The following is an 18603-nucleotide window of genomic DNA, read 5'->3' on the forward strand; positions in this document are numbered from 1 at the left end:
AATTTCTGTTTTTGTTTCAGATTTCCAGCATCTGCAGTTCTTTCTGATCTTTCTGAGATTTTCTGAGTCCGCCAGTAACTTCCTGAGAAATGGTTTGCAGCATTTTCCCTATGTTAAACTAACTGGTCTGAAGTTTCCTAGTTTCTATCTTGCTTTATTGAGTGTCACTTACTATTTTCCAATCTGATATCTTTTCAGAACCTAGGGAATTTTGGAAAACTCTAACCAATGTTCTAGAATCTTGTGTGGCCACTTCCATTCAGACCCAACTACATTTGTTTCTTTGTTTGATTTATTGTTGTCACAGGTACCGAGAAACAGTTAAAATTGTTGTTTTGTGAGCTATATAGGCAGATTGTACCATAGAAAATGCATAAGGGTAGCAGAACAGAGCGCAGAACAGTGTTACGACCATAGAGAAGGTGCAGAGAGAGAGATCAGAATTAACATTTGAAAGGTCTGTTCAAAAGTCTGATAACAGAAGGGGAAAAACTGCTCTTGAATCTGTTCATATGTGTATTCAAATTTTTATCTCTTCCACCTGATTGAAGAGGGTGGAAGATAGTATAACCGGGCTGATTATGTTGGTTGAGTTCCATCTAGGGACTTTTCAGCTTTTGATTCTAATAAATTTCTCTGTCCCATTTCCCATGGTTATTGTAGTTGTTTAAAGTTCCTCTGTCATTTTCACCTTCTCATTCACACCTATTTCTGGGATGTTATTTGTGTAGTGAAGACAGACACAAAATATCTATGGATTTCATTCACTGTTCCTTTATATACCATTGTTAATTCCCCAGATTCACTCTTTAGAGGACTAACACTCACTTTACTTACTCTTCGCTTTTTCAGATGTCTTGGAAGCTCAAATTTCCATGTGCTTTTACATTTCAAGCTTACTTTCTTTTGTGCTCTAATTTTTCCCTCATCATTAATCTTTCAGTCATCCCTTGTTATTCTTTATATTCTCTCCAATCTCTGACCTGCCATTCATCTTTGCAGATTTATATACTTTTTCTTTCATTTTAATACTATTGCAAACCTGCTTAGTAAGCCAAAAGCCCAAGGTGTAGCTGTGTAGGTTACAGTGTTTTTATTTCTAGATTTGCGTAGAAGAAGAAATCTCACACTGGTTGCTTTTAATTTTGTTACAGCAAATGGTGGATACAGCCCCTGTTATGTTCTATCCAGCAAGAGGGATGAAATGAACCATGCCATGAGGAATGAGCCAATAGCAACAGCCAGGTTGGAGCCAGTGATTCATTCAGGAAATCATATCAGCACAGACCCGAGTTCATCCCATTGCAGTACCGGGCTGACTGCCCCTCACTCTGATACCAGGTTATTTTCTGCTGCTGTAATGTATTCTGTGTCTGTCAAAAATCTCTATGTGGATGAAGGTTCCAAACTGTGCTGTGAACTTATCTATCTTCCTATGTATTTACAAGCCTGCTGGTGCCTGTGATAGGATGTCCTTGCTTAGAAATTTGTAGCATTTTGTTTCAGCATCTTTGGCTTCAGTTCTATATAATACTCTCCTGAAACTATTCAAAGAGTGAGATTGATAGATTTTTTTTGTTGGAAAAAGTTGTCAAGCGTAATAGAATGAAGGTGGTTAAATAGAGCTAAGGAAAAATCACTAGGATGGAACTGAATGACAGAATAGGTTTGACGGACTATTCCTGTTCCTCTGAAGATAAAATTAAATTGGATTATGTGAAGCATCAATTATACTTTGTGTTATGTACAATTAACAAAATATTATTTAGCTGCTTTTGTGTGGTTGACTCCCACTGCCCTCTGAAATGGCCAAGCAAGCCAACTAGTTGTATCAAAACTCTACAATGTCTAAAGAAAGGAACAGACAGTTTGTATCCTATATACTTGACATCTCCCTGCCTATCAGAAACAAGAACAAATTCAGTCCTGTGAAGCTGCAGGTTGTCCATAATAATATCTGGGGCTATTCAAGCAACAGCCTAACATAATCATACACATGGATGACTACATACATACACTGTGTTGGACACCATCATTACTATTCCTGTCCTGTTTTATACAGGCAGACCCACCAGAGGTGTGCATATATTGCAATATGGTCTATAAGGAGGTGCCCTGGGAGTCCTCATGGCATTAGCTCAACCATGGACAAAGAAATCTGCTACTTACCACTTTGGCTGATGGACACCGATTAGAGGAAGCACTAAAGGTGGCAAGGGAACAGAATCTGGGGCCATATTACCAATGCTTCATCTGGAGGCTCACTGATGATGTTACCTAATATGGAGACAAAAACGTCTGAAAACTAACTTCCGGTTCAGCGAGCAAACCTACATCCGGAATAGAATCTGGACTTCAACATCCATCATGATGAGTGGATCTGTGACTACTGACCAAGTTGGCCATGCTTTAAGACTCAGTGTTCCGCTCACTTTCTATCTGGCTGCACTGGTGATTGGTGTGCTGATGTCAACCTTGGAGTGGCTGTGTGTGTCTGAAGCCATTCAGCTTCGAGGGACCATTGACAAGACTGCATCTGCAGAAGGTGGTGAGCTGGAGAACTCACTTGATCTCAGGTGCTTGGGTCTCTCCCCTCATACTGTTTTCAGTTTCTTGAATCTCTCCCCTCTTATGCTGTTTTCAACCTCTTGAAACCTACCACTCTGGTGATGTTTTCTATCTCTCAAATCTCTCCCCTGTCATGCTATTTTGAGGCACTTGGGCCTCTTCTCTCATATGACATTTTCAGTCTTTCAGACCAATCCCCTTTTATGTTGTTTTTAGACATTTGGACAAATCTTGCACTGTATACCTGCCAGTTAGTGGCAATCTCCAGCAAGACAGAATCCCACCGTAGTCTCTTGATGTCTAGTGGCATTGCCATTGCAGAATCCTCCACTACTCATATCCTGGGGTTTACCATTGATCAGAAACTGAACTGGACCTGCCATTTAATACTGTGGCAACAAGAATAGGTCTGAGGCTAGGAATTCTGTTGAGTACTCAGCTCCTATTAGATTAGACTTACAGTGTGGAAACAGGCCCTTCGGCCCAACAAGTCCACACCGACCCGCCGAAGCGCAACCCACCCATACCCCTACATTCACCCCTTACCTAACACTACGGGCAATTTAGCATGGCCAATTCACCTGACCCGCACATCTTTGGACAGTGGGAGGAAACCGGAGCACCCGGAGGAAACCCACGCAGACACGGGGAGAACGTGCAAACTCCACACAGTCAGTCGCCTGAGTCGGGAATTGAACCCGGGTCTCAGGCGCTGTGAGGCAGCAGTGCTAACCACTGTGCCACCGTGCCAATCTGCCCAATCTCTGTTCACTACCTACATGGCACAAGTTAAGATTGTGATGAATATTCACCATTTGCCTGGATGATGCAGCAATATCGTACTCAACAACCTTGACACTATCCAGACAAAGCATCCTTCTCCATTGGCATCCCATCCACCGCCTTTACTATTTAATTCCTTCACCAGCAGCGCACATTGGCAGCACCTTGTCAACTTGTGACCTTTATCAGTTAAAAAGATGAGGGCTGGAGATACATGAGAATATCAATACCGAACCACACCCTATTCTGACTTGGCAGTACATTGCACTTTCTTCACTGTGGTAAGTCAAAACCTTGGAGCTCCTTCCGTAACAGCACTGTAGATCTATCTATGTCACATGGACTGTAGCAGCTGAAAAAGGTAGCTCACCACCGCCTTCTCCAAAGCAATCAAGGATGCTTAATAAATGCTGACCCTGCCAGCACCAATGTCCCCAATAGCCTATCAACCAAAAAACAAGTGCTGCAATACAACTTTTCCCAACAGGGGTCAGCTAGTGTACAATTAACAATATGCAAATACCATACATAATACCCAACAAATTACTCTTTATGTGCAACCCGGGATAATAAGTGCTATTTGACCATAAAGGACTTAGCAGCTCAGACACAATTCTGTTGCCACTTTCACACTGACACAGGAATCATATAGTGTTCAAGAGAGAGAATCCTGGTCATCTTTTCCTTTTGAGCACAGTGGTACTGAGACAAATTGTAGCTGTCCCTCTCTCTGTCACCCAGGCTAAGATTAATTAACTCTGGACAGATCAGAAGCTATGCTTGGGGCATTTCTTGTTTTTGTCTGACTTTGCAGCAAGCCCACTAATCTCATCATTTGTGGAAATTTTGCACTTTCTGTGGGAAACAATTCTTTTTCGAAAAGCACCAGAGTACTATCTCATTTCAGAAGAATGCAAGAATACAAAGAGTGCCAATTGCTAATCTGTGAGTGGATCAAGGAGCATTATTTTATTATTATGACTATTGTGATTTAGATCAAGCTGATAGGGTTTACAGATAAACTACCACTTGGTTTAGATCATTTAAATAATTTTATGGAACCTATATTGATGCAATATTCAATATCTCACAGAAAGAAGACATTAGCAAATTCATAAATATTAATTGTCTCCATTTGTTTTTGGGAATGCCCCCATACTGAAGCAACTTATGAAGCAAAAATAAAACTGCAATATAATTGGCCAAAAGTAATGCTTATATCCATTTATGTTAGCATGAAGTCTCAATATGTTTATGGCTGTTGTTGTTTCAGGTCTCTCGCTTCTCAAACTTCATTGGCTCCCAGTAATTTGCATTTAGAAGAAAATCTTCCAAACATACACATAAAACAGGAATGGTCACATCTCCTTTCTGAGAACGAAGGAGTTTCTAGTCATTCTGAGGTTGGAGATACCAACAGTCTGCCTTCAGAATCCGAGTCACTGAACAGCAACTTCTCTAGTTCTTATTCATCGTATTTCTTCAATAACGATTCAAGTTCCACGTCGGGCTTTGTGTCAAGTGGGAGTCTTCGTCACGCGGCCAAGTTACAGCCAGGCAATGCAAAGAAACGATCGGTTTCGATATCACCACTTTCAGCTGAAGGGTTGGACATCACAGCAATCATTCGCACCTCTCCAACATCGCTTATTGCATGTGTCAATGGAATGAGGGGCAGTCCCAATGGTCTGTTCCCTCTCTCTGGAGGAATTGGTCATTTGGGAGCTCGAAAGACCTGCAGTCCGCAGTCCTGCTCTGTGTTAGACAGCCAGTGCAACTTGCCATCCTCTGCATCCTCTTTCCCAACGCGCAGTGCTGAGCAAGAGAGTACTGAAGCTGAGCCTATCCCTATGCAGCAACCTGAGGACAACATGGATCTCGGTCTGGTAATCGGCAACATGGTTGTTCAACATGGAGTGGCGGATGGTTGCCATAAAATAAACTTTTTCAAGCATGAACCTGTTGATGAGTATACACATGATACAAAACTGTTTCAACAACACCATGGGCCACCTCCCCCATACCATTCCCAGCAGCATTTTGGTCAGTCCCATGGGACCATGCACCACTTGCATGGGCTGCCAGCCAATGGACACCTTCAGATTGATGAAGAAAGTGAGTTGCCCAAGAACAATGGGAGGCAGATCTGCCGATGGATAGACTGTAACGCAGTCTATGACCAGCAAGAGGAGTTGGTGAGACACATTGAAAAAGTGCATATTGATCAGCGTAAAGGAGAAGACTTTACTTGTTTCTGGGCTGGGTGCGTGAGGCGGTACAGACCCTTTAATGCTCGCTACAAGCTTCTGATACATATGAGAGTTCATTCAGGAGAGAAGCCTAACAAGTGCATGGTAAGTCCAGTTGACATAGTTCAACTAAGGTATAATAGCAATATACTGTTGTATTGCTTAATTTCCTAAGGCTCTTTGCTGGCAGTGCAAATAAACCCTGCTGTGTCTTTTACATTTGAAATGCAGAGAATACGTGGCAAGATAGGATTAGATTTTGGCCGACCAAATATATATGAGCCTAGAGAGTGAGCTTAAAAATGTATTGCTGGAAAAGCGCAGCAGGTCAGGCAGCATCAAAGGAACAGGAGAATCGATGTTTCGGGCATAAGCCCTTTTTCAGGAATGAGGAGGGTGTGCCCAGCAGGCTAAGATAAAAGGTAGGGAGGAGGGACTTGGGGGAGGGCATTGGGAATACGATAGGTGGAAGGAGGTTAAGTTGAGGGTGATAGGCCGGAGTGGGGGTGGGGACGGAGAGGTCGGGAAGAAGATTGCAGGTCAAGAAGGCGGTGCTGAGTCTGAGGGTTGTGACTGAAAAAAGGTGGGGAGAGAGGAAATGAGAAAGCTGGAGAAATCTGAGTTCATCCCTTGTGGTTGGAGGGTTCCTAGATGGAAGATGAGGTGCTCTTCCTCCAGGCATCGTGTTGCCATGGTCTGGCGATGGAGGAGGCCAAGGACCTGCATGTCCTTGGTGGAATGGGAGGGGGAGTTGAAGTGTTCAGCCACGGGGCGGTTGGGTTGGTTGGTCTGGGTGTCCCAGAAGTGTTCTCTGAAATGTTCCGCAAGGAGATGGCCTGGCTCCCCAATGTATAGGAGGCCACATCGGGTGCAGCGGATGCAGTAAATGATGTGTGTGGAGGTGCAGGTGAATTTCTGACGAATATGGAAGGATCCCTTGGGGCTTTGGAGGGAAGTGAGGGGGGAGGTGTGGGCGCAAGTTTTGCATTTCTTGCAGTTGCAGTGGAAGGTGCCTGGAGTGGAGGTTGGATTGGTAGGGGGTGTGGCTCTGATGAGGGAGTCGTGGAGGGAGTGGTCTTTCCGGAACGCTGATAGGGGTGGGGAGGAAAATATATCCCTGGTGGTGGGGTCTGTTTGGAAGTGGTGGAAATGACGACAGATGATATGATGTATATGGAGGTTAGTGGGGTGGTAGGTGAGGACCAGTGGGGTTCTGTCCTGGTGGCGATTGGAGGGAAATGCCTAGAGAGTGCACTTGGAGGTGTATAACAGATTACAATAAACTAATGGTGATTACTGACCAACAACAAACAGCAGCGGTATGAAAATTTCAGAGAATGAGTTAAGACACACATCTCATTATAGGAATGTGCCTACTTTGTGTTTTTTCCTGTGATTCATTCTGTAAATGAACATAATGACCATATGACACAACATTTACAGATTAATAGGCAGAAAGGGTGGACCCTTTGGATAATGTTGGTAACTTTTTATAAATGTCTCAGTTACAGCGACCACTCTCCAGATTGTTTCCACATCCTACCTAAAGGAGTGTGTGGACATGGCTATCAACAGCAATATCTTACACTGTGAGCCCTTGGCTTCAGTTAGAGTGCATAAGGAAATTACTAAGTCAGTTTTGCAGTTGCAATTTGATGAAAAGCCACAAACCTGAAACATAAACTAATTGTTTCTGTCTCCACAGATGCTTCCAGACTTGCTAAATATTTTTAGCTTTTTGAGATTTTTTTTTCCCTGAATCAATTGTAGCAGTGTTATGTTTCTGGTTGCTTCTTGTGGTTTTCTAACCATTCATTTTAATTTGATCAGTTTCTTGATTTTAGATCAGTCTGTAAATCTCATTGTATGGGGTTAGCACTTCCCACCTGCAATGACATTTTATTAATACGTTGTTGCAACTCTGGCCAATATTGTTCCATGCTGCCTTAACAATCTTTAAACTGCCAGAGAAGGAGAATGGTATTGCCCAACGTAAGTTTGAATTAACATGTCAGTCTTAGGCTCAGTGAAATTCTCGTTAGCCTTTTTAACAAGAGCCACAAAAATATTTCAGAAAGTGTTTCACCATATTTATTATTGGAATGATAAAAAGAGTGAGCAGTTCCACCCCTCCTGACTTTCCACCAATAATTCAACGACGTGATGCATTGAGCAGTTAAACTATACAGGAAAATCCCAGACTTGGTGTGTGTAGGCAGATCTCATATCGGATGATAGTAGAGATGCTATAGCTGACTTTAATATCCTATGCATTCCTCCTTTTGAATGCGTAGGTGTATGTCTGTGTTTGTTCCCGAAAACAAGGGTAGAATTGGACAAGAAGATAGTGTTCTCATGATGTAGTCACCCCTGCCAGCAGCCATTGTATTGGCTGAAGCAAGGGTCATTGCTTTATAGGGGAAGGTAAAAATTTTAGCTTCATTGTAATTCATAAAGTAATGTCAGTTTTTCTGTTTGCAGGAGTCCTGGCTGCTTAAGGCCTCTGCCAGCTCGATGTCTCTCTAGATATATTTAGCATAGATTTAAGAGCAGTCAGAGAGTGAGGTACGTTGCCTCTTCGCCACAGAGCGCAACAGGGGCCGTCACTATCAAAACAAAAGGAACGTTTAGCTCACTGCTAACATTCCAACTCTTAATTTGTCTATCAAATAATATTAAACTTCACAACAATTACCTCAAAGATTTTAAAGCCAGAGTTGGCTGAAATCAATGTTTTTCTTGGATGTTTGATTTAATGATATTGTACACGAAACCAGAATTAAATAAAATTACAATAACATTCAGATTAACTATAAAACATGACAGGATATTACATGAAATAGGATAAATTATGTGGTTTCCTTTCAAACATTTGTACTGCCTCAAGCCAATTATGAGGAAAAAAAGCAACAAATTTAATGTCGTTTGACTGAATTTCAGGGTAATTTCTAATAATTCTGTTTGTTGAAGCTGAAAAAAAACACATAGGTAATCTATAAAGAAACTAATAGTTTGTAAGGAACTGATTGTTACTTTGGCCAAGGGGTTGGTCCCAATATCAGAAGCTGCTAAATGTGAAGCAGCTGTTTAAATGAGAGAATTCCACTCGAACGGGGAGAGGATTTGAATCCTGGTTATTTTATGGAAACTATTGCTTGATGGATAATAATGGGATTAAATTGATTTTTAAAAGACTTTGGAGTTTCAATTCCAATGTCTCATTAGTTTCCTCTGACCAAATAGTTTGGATTCCAGGTTAACATTCAAGTTGGACTGTGTTAGGTAACAAACACAGTCATGGCAACGGATCGTATTCCCCTTAAGAATTTGTTTAACTTTGCAATTCTAATTTCCCTCCACTTCTTCGTTTCCTGAAGGCAATAGCTCAGTTGCTAGGATATGATTCTGCAGATTCTGAGAGTCTTTGCTGCTGTGCCAAAGTGGTCATTCTTTATATGCAAGTCCAGACTGAAAGTTACGGCAGGCCATTACCATTTATCCCATTGCTTCCTTGAATCTTTGTCATCATCAATGCACTTTCCAGTAGCAGCTGCTGGATATTATCTTTAGTGAGAACCTGTCTGAGCCAAGTGATACTGTGGCCAGTTCTAGTGCTCTTTCCACTGCCCCGATTGACTTAAGCTCACTTAGAACTAATTGGGCTCTTGATGTGCAGCGGCTGTATCCCTACCTCTAATCCAGGAGACCTGGATTCAAGACCCATCTGCTCCAGCGAAGTGTTATAACCTAGAATTGTAGAATCCCTACACTGCAGCAAGAGGTCATTTCACCCACCGAGTCTGCACTGACCCTCCAAAGAGCATCCCACCTAGACATAGCCCTCAATTATTAAGCTGGAGAGGGTTCAGATGAGGTTTATCAGGATGTTGCCAGATATGGAAGGTTTGAGTTATAAAGAAAGTCTGGATTGGTTGGGACTTTTTTCACTCGTTGAAGATTGAAAGGTAACTTTATAGAAATTCATAAAACCATAAGGGGTATAATTAGGTTAATGGTAGGTGTCATTTCCCTAGGATGGGGGATTTCAAGACTGGGGATGAGTTGAGAGGAGAGAGATTTTAAAAAAAACATGGGACAAATTCTATACACAGAGCCTAGTTTGAGTATGGAATGAACTTCCTGTGGAAGTGGATGAGAGCACAATTACAACATTTACAAAAGAGACATTTGGGTATGTACATGAATAGGAAAGTTTTTGAGGGATATGGGACAGGAGCAGGCAAGTGGGACTAGCTTGGACTGGTTGGGCCAAAGAGTCTGTTTCCATGCGATATGATTGTACGACTCTATCCCCGTAACCCCACATTTGCCATTCCTAATCCACCTAGCCTGCACATCACTAAACACTATGGAGCAATTTAGCATGACCAATCCATCTAACCTGCACATCTTTGGAATGTGGGTGGAAATCCATACAGATACAACGAGAACATGCAAACTCCACTCAGATGGTCACTCAAGGCTGGAATCAAACCCAGGTCCCTGCCGCTGTGAGGCAGCAGTGCTAACCACTGAGCCACTGTGCCTTCCTAATGCCTGAACAGGTTGTTTAAAAAATATCTTCATAGAACTAATTGGGTATTAAAATTGTGACCTGTATAGTCAGTCACCCAGGTTTCTTCAATATGTGTTAATTTTCCTAGAGCCATTTTAAGATAATTTACTTTTCAAATTGTCAGTGCATGAGAAAAGGCCAAATTGAATCCTCAACTTTACTTCAAGTATCAAGGGAACTGTGTGTGGCATAGGCCTGACAAAAGTTTGTTACAGTTCTAATATTCTGGTAGGTGGGCATTTCTGAGTGATGGAAGGCAATTTGAGCTGAGGTTACAAAAAAAATTGAGACGTTTAAACAATTTCCTGTAAAGCTCTATGTAGAAAGATATACTGCTGATGTATTTACAGGTACTCCCCTTCTACCAGCATGGTGCTTTCATTTGAATAAAGAACCATGACTTCCTTCAATCACTTGGAGAACAATTGTTTTGAATGCTTTGAAAAAAATAATAGGTCAACTTCAAAAATATCACTGAATCGATTAATGAAACCTATTATTTTGTATTTGCTTCTGATTTTCACCGTAGTAAAGATTGCTACAGGAGTCAACTTCTGCTCAATCAAAAGAGAGTAATTATGTGTGACTTGGATGGTGTGACAAGGGCCAGCAATGATATTGCAAACATTTTAGACCCTTTGAAACATGAGTAGAAGAAGACATGTAAAAATTTAGAGTATCGCTTAAGTGGAGAGTGACTGTGGAATTCCAAGGTGCAGAGGGCTTTAGATATTCAGATGCACAAAATGTTACAAGTCACAAATAGTTAGTATGCAGATGTAGTGATTGCCACAGAGTCAGCCAAGTGGACATCATAGAATATGAGTTCTGTGATTGGGGCTGTTAATCTGATCCAATCAGAGAGCCCTGGCTGACAGATATAAACAGGAGTGTCAGACGTTCTGTTCACTCTAAGAACTGGCTCTGAGGAAGCCAGACCTGTGTGAAGTACTGTGCACATTTAAATAAAGGATGACTTGGTGACGGATACCAGCCACAATGGAGCTATTTCAGTAGGTACAGCAGGTAATCAAGAAGGCTAATGGGATGCTAACCTTCAGTGCGAGAGAAATTGAACATTAAAATAAGAATATTGTGCTTCAGTTATACAGGACATTAGTGAGACCATATCTGTGTACGAAACTTATCACCTTATTTAAAGCAGGATGTAAATGCACTAGAGGTAGTTCAGAAGAGGTTAACTAAATTGATACCTAGAATGAGTTGGTTGTCTTTTGAGGATATTATGATGTGCTGGGCTTGTTTCTATTGGAGGATAGAAGAGTGACAGACAATTTGATTGAAAAGTATGTGATCCTGAATGGTGTTGACAAAATGGATGTAGTCTTGGTTTGAGACTAGAACTAGGGGGCGTTGTTTCACAATTAGGGGTCACACTTTTTCGAAGTGGGGTTATTAAATATTTTTAAGGCTGTGGTAGATTCTTGTTAGGCGAGGGAATCAAACCCTATTGGAGTTCAGTGGGAATGTGGAATACAAAATACAATCGGATCAGCCACGATCTTATTGAATGGGGAAGCCAAATAGTCTACTTTTGCTCCAATTGCCCATGTTTGCATGTTTGCAAGCAGAGTCATTGTTGTTGGATAAGTGAGCAGCCATTTTGTGCACAAGGTTTGAAAAACAGCAGTAATCAACTGAACTACTTTTGTAACATTGTTTGAGGGATAAATATTCAGCAGGATGCCAATTAATGTCCCTGCTCTTTGAGTAATGCCACAGAATCTTCGAACACCATCACCAGCTGTGAAGACCCCAGTTTAATGTCTGTTCTGAAAGTTGGTGCCATTGACAATGTCGCTCAGTTCCCTCAGCCTTTCAATCATGTGTCATCCCAATTAAGTGCTCAGGTGCTGTTGTGATTCTTCTCAGTGTGAACAGGCTTGCAGAATATCGGTCATATTTTCTTAGTAACATTGAACACATTTATATCAAATTTTTTTGCTTACCATTTAATGGTGGAGTCAATCAATTTATTTTAAATGGATTGCTGGCTTGATCAAGATAATAGACAAAGGAATGTCATAGCATCTGTTAATTTCTAGGCTCATGTAGAAGATTTGGGGTGTTCGCACAATTTTGAGGTTCTGGGAAAGGTAATTTAGAATTGATTGAACACCATGGAGATTCAGGGCAAAGAAATTGCATGTGGGACAGCATATGTGGAGTGCTGGAGGAATAAAAGAAGCAAATTCAAAGGAGCAGTGACAATTGTAGTATTGCTAAAAATTAGAAGAAACATTATGTAAGATAAGTGGGCAGAAGGATAATGTTGGAAATGAAAGGAGAAATATATTTGATGTGAAAAGGTATTTGAATTTTGCAAAGGAAACTTTAGTGATGCTGGGATGTGAGAGTTCCAAATGAGATAAAAAAATTAGACCAGAAGATTGATTGATCAAGATAAACCTTGGTACTGATATTTGTTATCTGTATATATCCTAGTAAGGAGGAAAGATTCTAAGAGGGGGATAAACCAGTCATGGCTAACCGAGGAAATTAAGGAGAGTAGTAAGTTAAAAGGTAAAGTATTTGAGGAGGCAAAAGTCAGTAATAGCGCCAAAGGCTAGAATACATTTAGAATCCAGCAAAGGAAGCCTACAAAGATAATAAAGACAGGAAATAAATTGCAAGGGTAAACTAGCCAGGAATATCAAAACTGGCAATAAGAGGTTTTAAAATCTATAAAAAGGAAGTGTGAGGTCAACGTGAGCATGGGCTCCTTAGAAAATGATTCTGGAGAGACGGTTATGGGGAACAAACAAATCATTGGGGGCAGTTCAGAGAGGGTTTGCTAGGATATTCCATGCTATGGAGCAATTATTTTCTGATCAAAGATTGTACAGATTGGGACTCATTGGAGTTTGGGAGAATAAGAGGTAATCTTATTATAACACAGGGTTCTTAAGGGACTTGACAGAGTAAATGCTGAAAGATGTTACCCTCTGGTCCTCGACGATCCCATGAGGGGAATCATCTCAGAATTAGGTGTGCCAATTTAAGATTGATATAAGGGGAATTTCTTCTCTCAGTATTTAGTAAGTCTTTGGAAATCCTTGCCACAGAGAACTGTGGGGAAGAGGCATTCTGGATACTTTAAGGCTGAGATGGATAGATTCTTGATCATTTGGGGAATCAAGGGTTATGGAGAAAGTGCAGGAAAGTGGATGTGAAGAATGTTAAATAAGCCATGATCCTGTTGAATGGTGAAGCAGACTTGAGGAACCGAATGGCTCACTCCTGACCCTATTTCTTATGGTCTTACTGAGACATCAGGAACCTTTTCTGTTCAGGCTGTAGTTTAGCTAAAAATATGATAAGATATATAGGCACCTCTCACCTAAATGTTTTCACTCTACATAAATTCAGCTGGTATCACAGTATCCTGCAGATGGACTGTTTTTGTTTAAAAATGTTTAAATCCGTGTCAAGGGTGAGCAGAAGCACATTTTATGGATGGTGTTATAAAATTTATTTGCTCTTTAAACAAAGTACAAATCGTCGAGTCAGAGAAACTGAGTTTATTGAACCAAAATTGCTGCCTTTTGGCGCACACATTAATTTTTATGCCTTTAGATCTTAACCACAGTTTCTCCTTGTTCTCAGGCAATTGTTGTTGCTAATGTCAAATACGTACACCAATGTTTCTCGGGACTTTGGAAGTTCTAGATTGTGGGAGTCCTCACATTCCTGGTGGGAAGTTTATCCAGGTCTTTTTCAAACACCATAACTCTGGGCCACTTGCAACACACATCCTGATTTTCTGTGTTTTTCTCTGCTTCTGTAATTCTGCTCTGACAAACCACATAATCCCCTTGGTCCCAGATACATATTTTATTTCTCTAATTTCTCATGGGATGTGCCCTTTGTTTTACACCAACACCACTTCTGCACTTTAATTGTTTCTTGTTCTGCACCTAATCACTCCAAATCATTCTCTTTTCTTTTCTTGTATACAGGATCATTGTTTTTCCCATCCCTCCTTACTCCTTGCTCTGCTTTTCTTATAAATTCCTTGTAATATCTCTAATGTCTTCATGCGCTGGCAAGTGATTTGAAGTGCCATGTATTGATCATCTGCCTTTCTCCAAAGGTGCCTTGTTACCTGTCAGAATTTTCTGTTTATTTCATTAATATTTTCCACAAGCCTGGTTCTCAAAGCAAAACTAGATATGGGGTCTTCAAGCATTCTATTTTATGCTTATCATAGTGTGTGTAATTTCTGTTTTGGATACTCGGCATTATTTACTTACAAATCAGATGTGGGCTAGATGCATCTTGAAACTCTCTCTGCTTGGATCTTACCATGGTATAATTGCTTTTATCTTGAGAGCTCTTCTTGAAATGTTCTTGAAGGATATCTTTTGATTTCTGGGGGCTATTGTTTGGTTTTCCAGGGCTCCTTTTACATTCTCACTAGATCACTTAGAGCTTCTGTTTATATTTTAATGTACGTGGTATCTGGACTCTCACAGAAGCAGAATTAGAACAATTCACTAATCATCCATAAGAGTTAACAACACTCCATTAAACATACAATAAAAGCATTCATCTTTTATCCTTTATTATTCATTCATGGGATGAAGATGTCACTGGCTAGGCCAGCATTTATTGCCCATCCCTAATTGTCCAGAAGGCAGTTAAGGGTCAAGCACATTGCTGTGGGTCTGGAGTCATATGTAAGCCTAACCAGGTCAGGATGACAGTTTCTTCCCTAAAGGGCATTAGTGAACCAGATAAATTTTTCCTGACAATTGTCAAAGGGTTCATGGTCATCATTAAGCTCTTAATTCATGGTTTTTATTGAATTCACATTCCCCCATCTGCCATGGAAGTATTTGAACCCAGGTCCCCAGAATGTTTCCTGGACTCTCATATGGACCAGGCCAGACTCCCTCAAAATATGTTAAGAAAGTAACCTCGACCCTAACTTTTTCTTATTTTAAAGGCAGATGTGAAGTGGGTGTTCCAGGAGTTTTGCAGCTGGTCAAACCACTCGGCTTTAAGCCAAACAGAATTTATTTAAACACTGCAAAGCTAGAGTTAATGAAAATCATGGCAAGAAGTATCCACTGGTTGGAATCATACCTGGCACAAAGGAAGATGTTTGTGGTTGTTAGGGGTCAGTTGTGTCAGCTCCAGGATATCTCTGCATGAGTTCCTCAGTGCAGTATTGTCGGTTCACCCATCTAGAGCTGCTTTATTATTGCTTTTCCCTCCACTATATGGTCAGAAATGGGGATGTTTACTGACGATTTCATAATGTTCAGTACCTTTTGCAACTTCTCAGAAACTGAAGCAGTCTGTATCCGAATGCAGGAACCCATTGACAGTATCCAAGTCACACAAGTGCCACTACTACATTTGCAACAAGAGAATCTAACCGTCAGTCCTTGGAGTTTACTGTTGACCAAACAAGGTGTGATGGAATACTTTGCTGGATCAGTGCGGTTCCAATAACACTCAAAAAGTCTGAATGCATCCAGGACAAAACAGCCCACTTGATCAGCACCACATCTACAAACATCCACACACTCCATAGCAGCAGTGTGTACCATCTACAACAAGATAAAACAAAGAACTGCAGATGAAGATATTCACCAAGGCTCCTTAGACAGCAGCTTCTAAATTATGACCACTTCCACCTTGAAGACGAGTGCAGCAGGCACATTAGAACACGACCATCTGCAAGTTCCTTTCTAAGCCACTTGTCATTATAACTTGGAAGTGTATAGCTGTCACTTCATTGTCTCTGGGTTAAATTCCTGGAACTCCCTTGTGACAGCACTGTGGGGGCACTTACACCAAATGGACTACAGTAGTTCAAGAAGGCAACTGACTGCCATGCTCTCAAAGACAATTAAAGATGTGTAATAAATACTGGCCCAGTTAGCAATGCCTGCATTCAATGAATATCAAAGAACCCCAAAGGTTTGCATGGAACAAGGACACACACAAAAGTTAGCTTTGGGATGTATATTTCAGGCACATTCATCATGTAATGCTGCATTGGCTTTCATCAATTGATATTCTGATGACTCTGGACCACTCTCATTCAGAATCCTTTAACTCCTAACTACCCCGTACCACAGTCTTCTTACTTGTAATACCCATGTGCTATCACAGTTTAGGGATTTGAGATCTATCTGTCAGTGCAAGCATAATGCTCATGTATCCATGCTAATATATTTCAATGTCTTTTTTACCTTATGCAAGAGATGCGCACGTTAAGCACAAGCCTGCCAAATTGAGGGATGGTGAGGATGCTCGATAGTGGCTTGACTTCTTTGAGGAGCAGGCCATTGCTGGACTGGCAGGTACTGAGGAAAATGTGAACCCCAACCCCCCCCACACTGCCACCACCACCACCACTACCACCACCATCACTCTAGAATCTCTGGGTTGGCCATGAAGGCTCCTTTCTACGATGAAACTAGTTGTATGCATAATAGGGAACCAATAGATGTAGAATATCTGGATTTTCAAAAGGCATTCAATGATTTGCCAAGCAAAGTTAATAAGGAAGAAAAGAACTCAAGAGGTAGGGTAATTTTACTTTGAATAGAGAATTGGTTAATCAACAGGATGCAAAGAGGAGATGAAAGGAGCACTTTCAACTTGGAAGGCGCTGACTTTTGTAGTGCTCCAGTGATCAGCGCTGGGACCTCAGTTATTTACAACTGACTTTATTAACAGATGAAAAGACACAAAGTGATGTATCTAAGTTTGTAAATGATAACAAGTTTGTTAGAAAGATGAACTGTAAGGAGATCACAGATATGCTGCAGAGATATAAACAGATTAAGTGACTGAGCAATAATACTGCAGATGAAGAAGTATTATTCACTTTGGTTGTAAGAAAGAAAAACAGAATACTATTAATGGCATGAAACTTGTAAATATTGATTTTCATAGGGACCTGGATATACTCATTTGAAGAAAACAAAAATTTAGTATGCAGTCACAGCAAGCAATTATGAGGGCAAATGGCACAGTGGTCTTTATTGCAAGGGGATTAGAGCTTAAGTATAAAAGTGGAAAAAATTTCCAGACCTGAGAAGCAGTGGGGAATTGTAGTGGGAAGGGCTGATGATCAGGCAGGCTGACACAAGTGAGATTCCAAATGCCCTCCTTGCCCCTTCAGAAATTGTTATGAGCGGAAGGATCATGACTGATCTTCCAGCCGACCATCAACAAAGAGACCCTTAAGTGGTCACTTAACAACTACATGGGTCTCTTCAAGCCACTGCCATGATTAATTTTGCTCCCAGCAGGCGAGAACCTTCCTGACTGGTAAAACAGAGTCAATTTGGTGGTCGGCCTCAAGCTGCCCCAGTTGCGGAGTGATTGGGGCATTGATGGGCAAGGTGGGAGCTAGGTGATTATTGTTGCCCTCTGATCTGACCCCACTGTCTCCTATCTGCCTGGGATCCCCAACCATGATCCTGTCTCCCTCCACTACTCCAGACCTGAAAAGGCGTGTCTGCTGCTCCTGCACTTGGTGTTGCTGTGTAGTCAGCAGCTTTAGTCTCTGAGGTAGGGATACACTAGAGGAACAACATTTTATCTTCTGCCTGGGCAGCCAACAGACTGGAGGACTCAACATTGAGTTCTCCAATTTCAAATAACCTTCCCACCCATCCCCTAACTCAATTTTCAGCCCCTCCCCCTCCCTTCCATTCCTCCGACTAACCCATCCTTCCAGCTACCAACCGGATTCATTCCTCCCATCGATCAACCAAATCGTACCCACCATTTGTGTTCACCTATCACTACCTCACCACTCCGCCCTCTCCCCACCCATAACCCTCCCCCCTCCTTATTTGCAGCCATCCCCAGCCCTACCTCCATTCCTGAAGAACAGTTATACCTGAAACGTTGACTTCTCCATCTCGTGATGCTGCCCTGGATTACTGTGTTCCTCCAGCCTCCTACTTGTCTATGATGGCCTCTGACTGGTTGTCAGTTTCAGGAGGGATAGAACACAAGGAGGTGGTGTGGCCAAACCAGGCACTTGATTGAAGGACTTATTGTGGTGGTGGATGTTGCATTACTGCGCTTACCCCCACTCTTAACTTTTGGAAAATCCCAGCTGAGATCTTATCCAGGGGTTTGGTGGGACAAAACATGGAATTTTGGGTACAATTTTCATCTCAATATTTAGAGAAATGTATTCTTGCATTGGAAGCAGTGCAGCAAAGGTTCACTGGATTGATCCCTTGGATGGGAGCGTTATCCTACAATAAGAGTTTGAGTATTATTATTTGCTAAATAAAATGCCCAGAGCCTACTGATATCTTTTACATTTGGTGAGTTTAAGGTGATTAGTCTGCCACTTCATCTATAGAGGGGATATTCCTTAGTGGTATTGTTTGTTTCTTAGTATAAATGCAGAACGGATACTGA

At 41.4% G+C, this 18603-nt stretch overlaps 1 protein-coding gene across 1 annotated transcript in view; it reads left to right on the forward strand.

Moving 5' to 3' along the window:
• Positions 1 to 2370: 2370 nt before the first annotated feature.
• The window catches only part of LOC132818502 (zinc finger protein GLIS1-like), a 204136-nt gene continuing 187903 nt past the window's right edge, over positions 2371 to 18603 (forward strand). Inside the window, exons 1-2 of the mRNA XM_060829561.1 lie at positions 2371 to 2576; positions 4625 to 5705. Of these exons, the coding sequence (XP_060685544.1) occupies positions 2371 to 2576; positions 4625 to 5705 (1287 nt within the window). The remainder of the gene's footprint in view (positions 2577 to 4624; positions 5706 to 18603) is intronic.

Source organism: Hemiscyllium ocellatum, chromosome 9, assembly GCF_020745735.1.
Source record: "Hemiscyllium ocellatum isolate sHemOce1 chromosome 9, sHemOce1.pat.X.cur, whole genome shotgun sequence".
Taxonomy (NCBI): Eukaryota; Metazoa; Chordata; class Chondrichthyes; order Orectolobiformes; family Hemiscylliidae; genus Hemiscyllium; species Hemiscyllium ocellatum.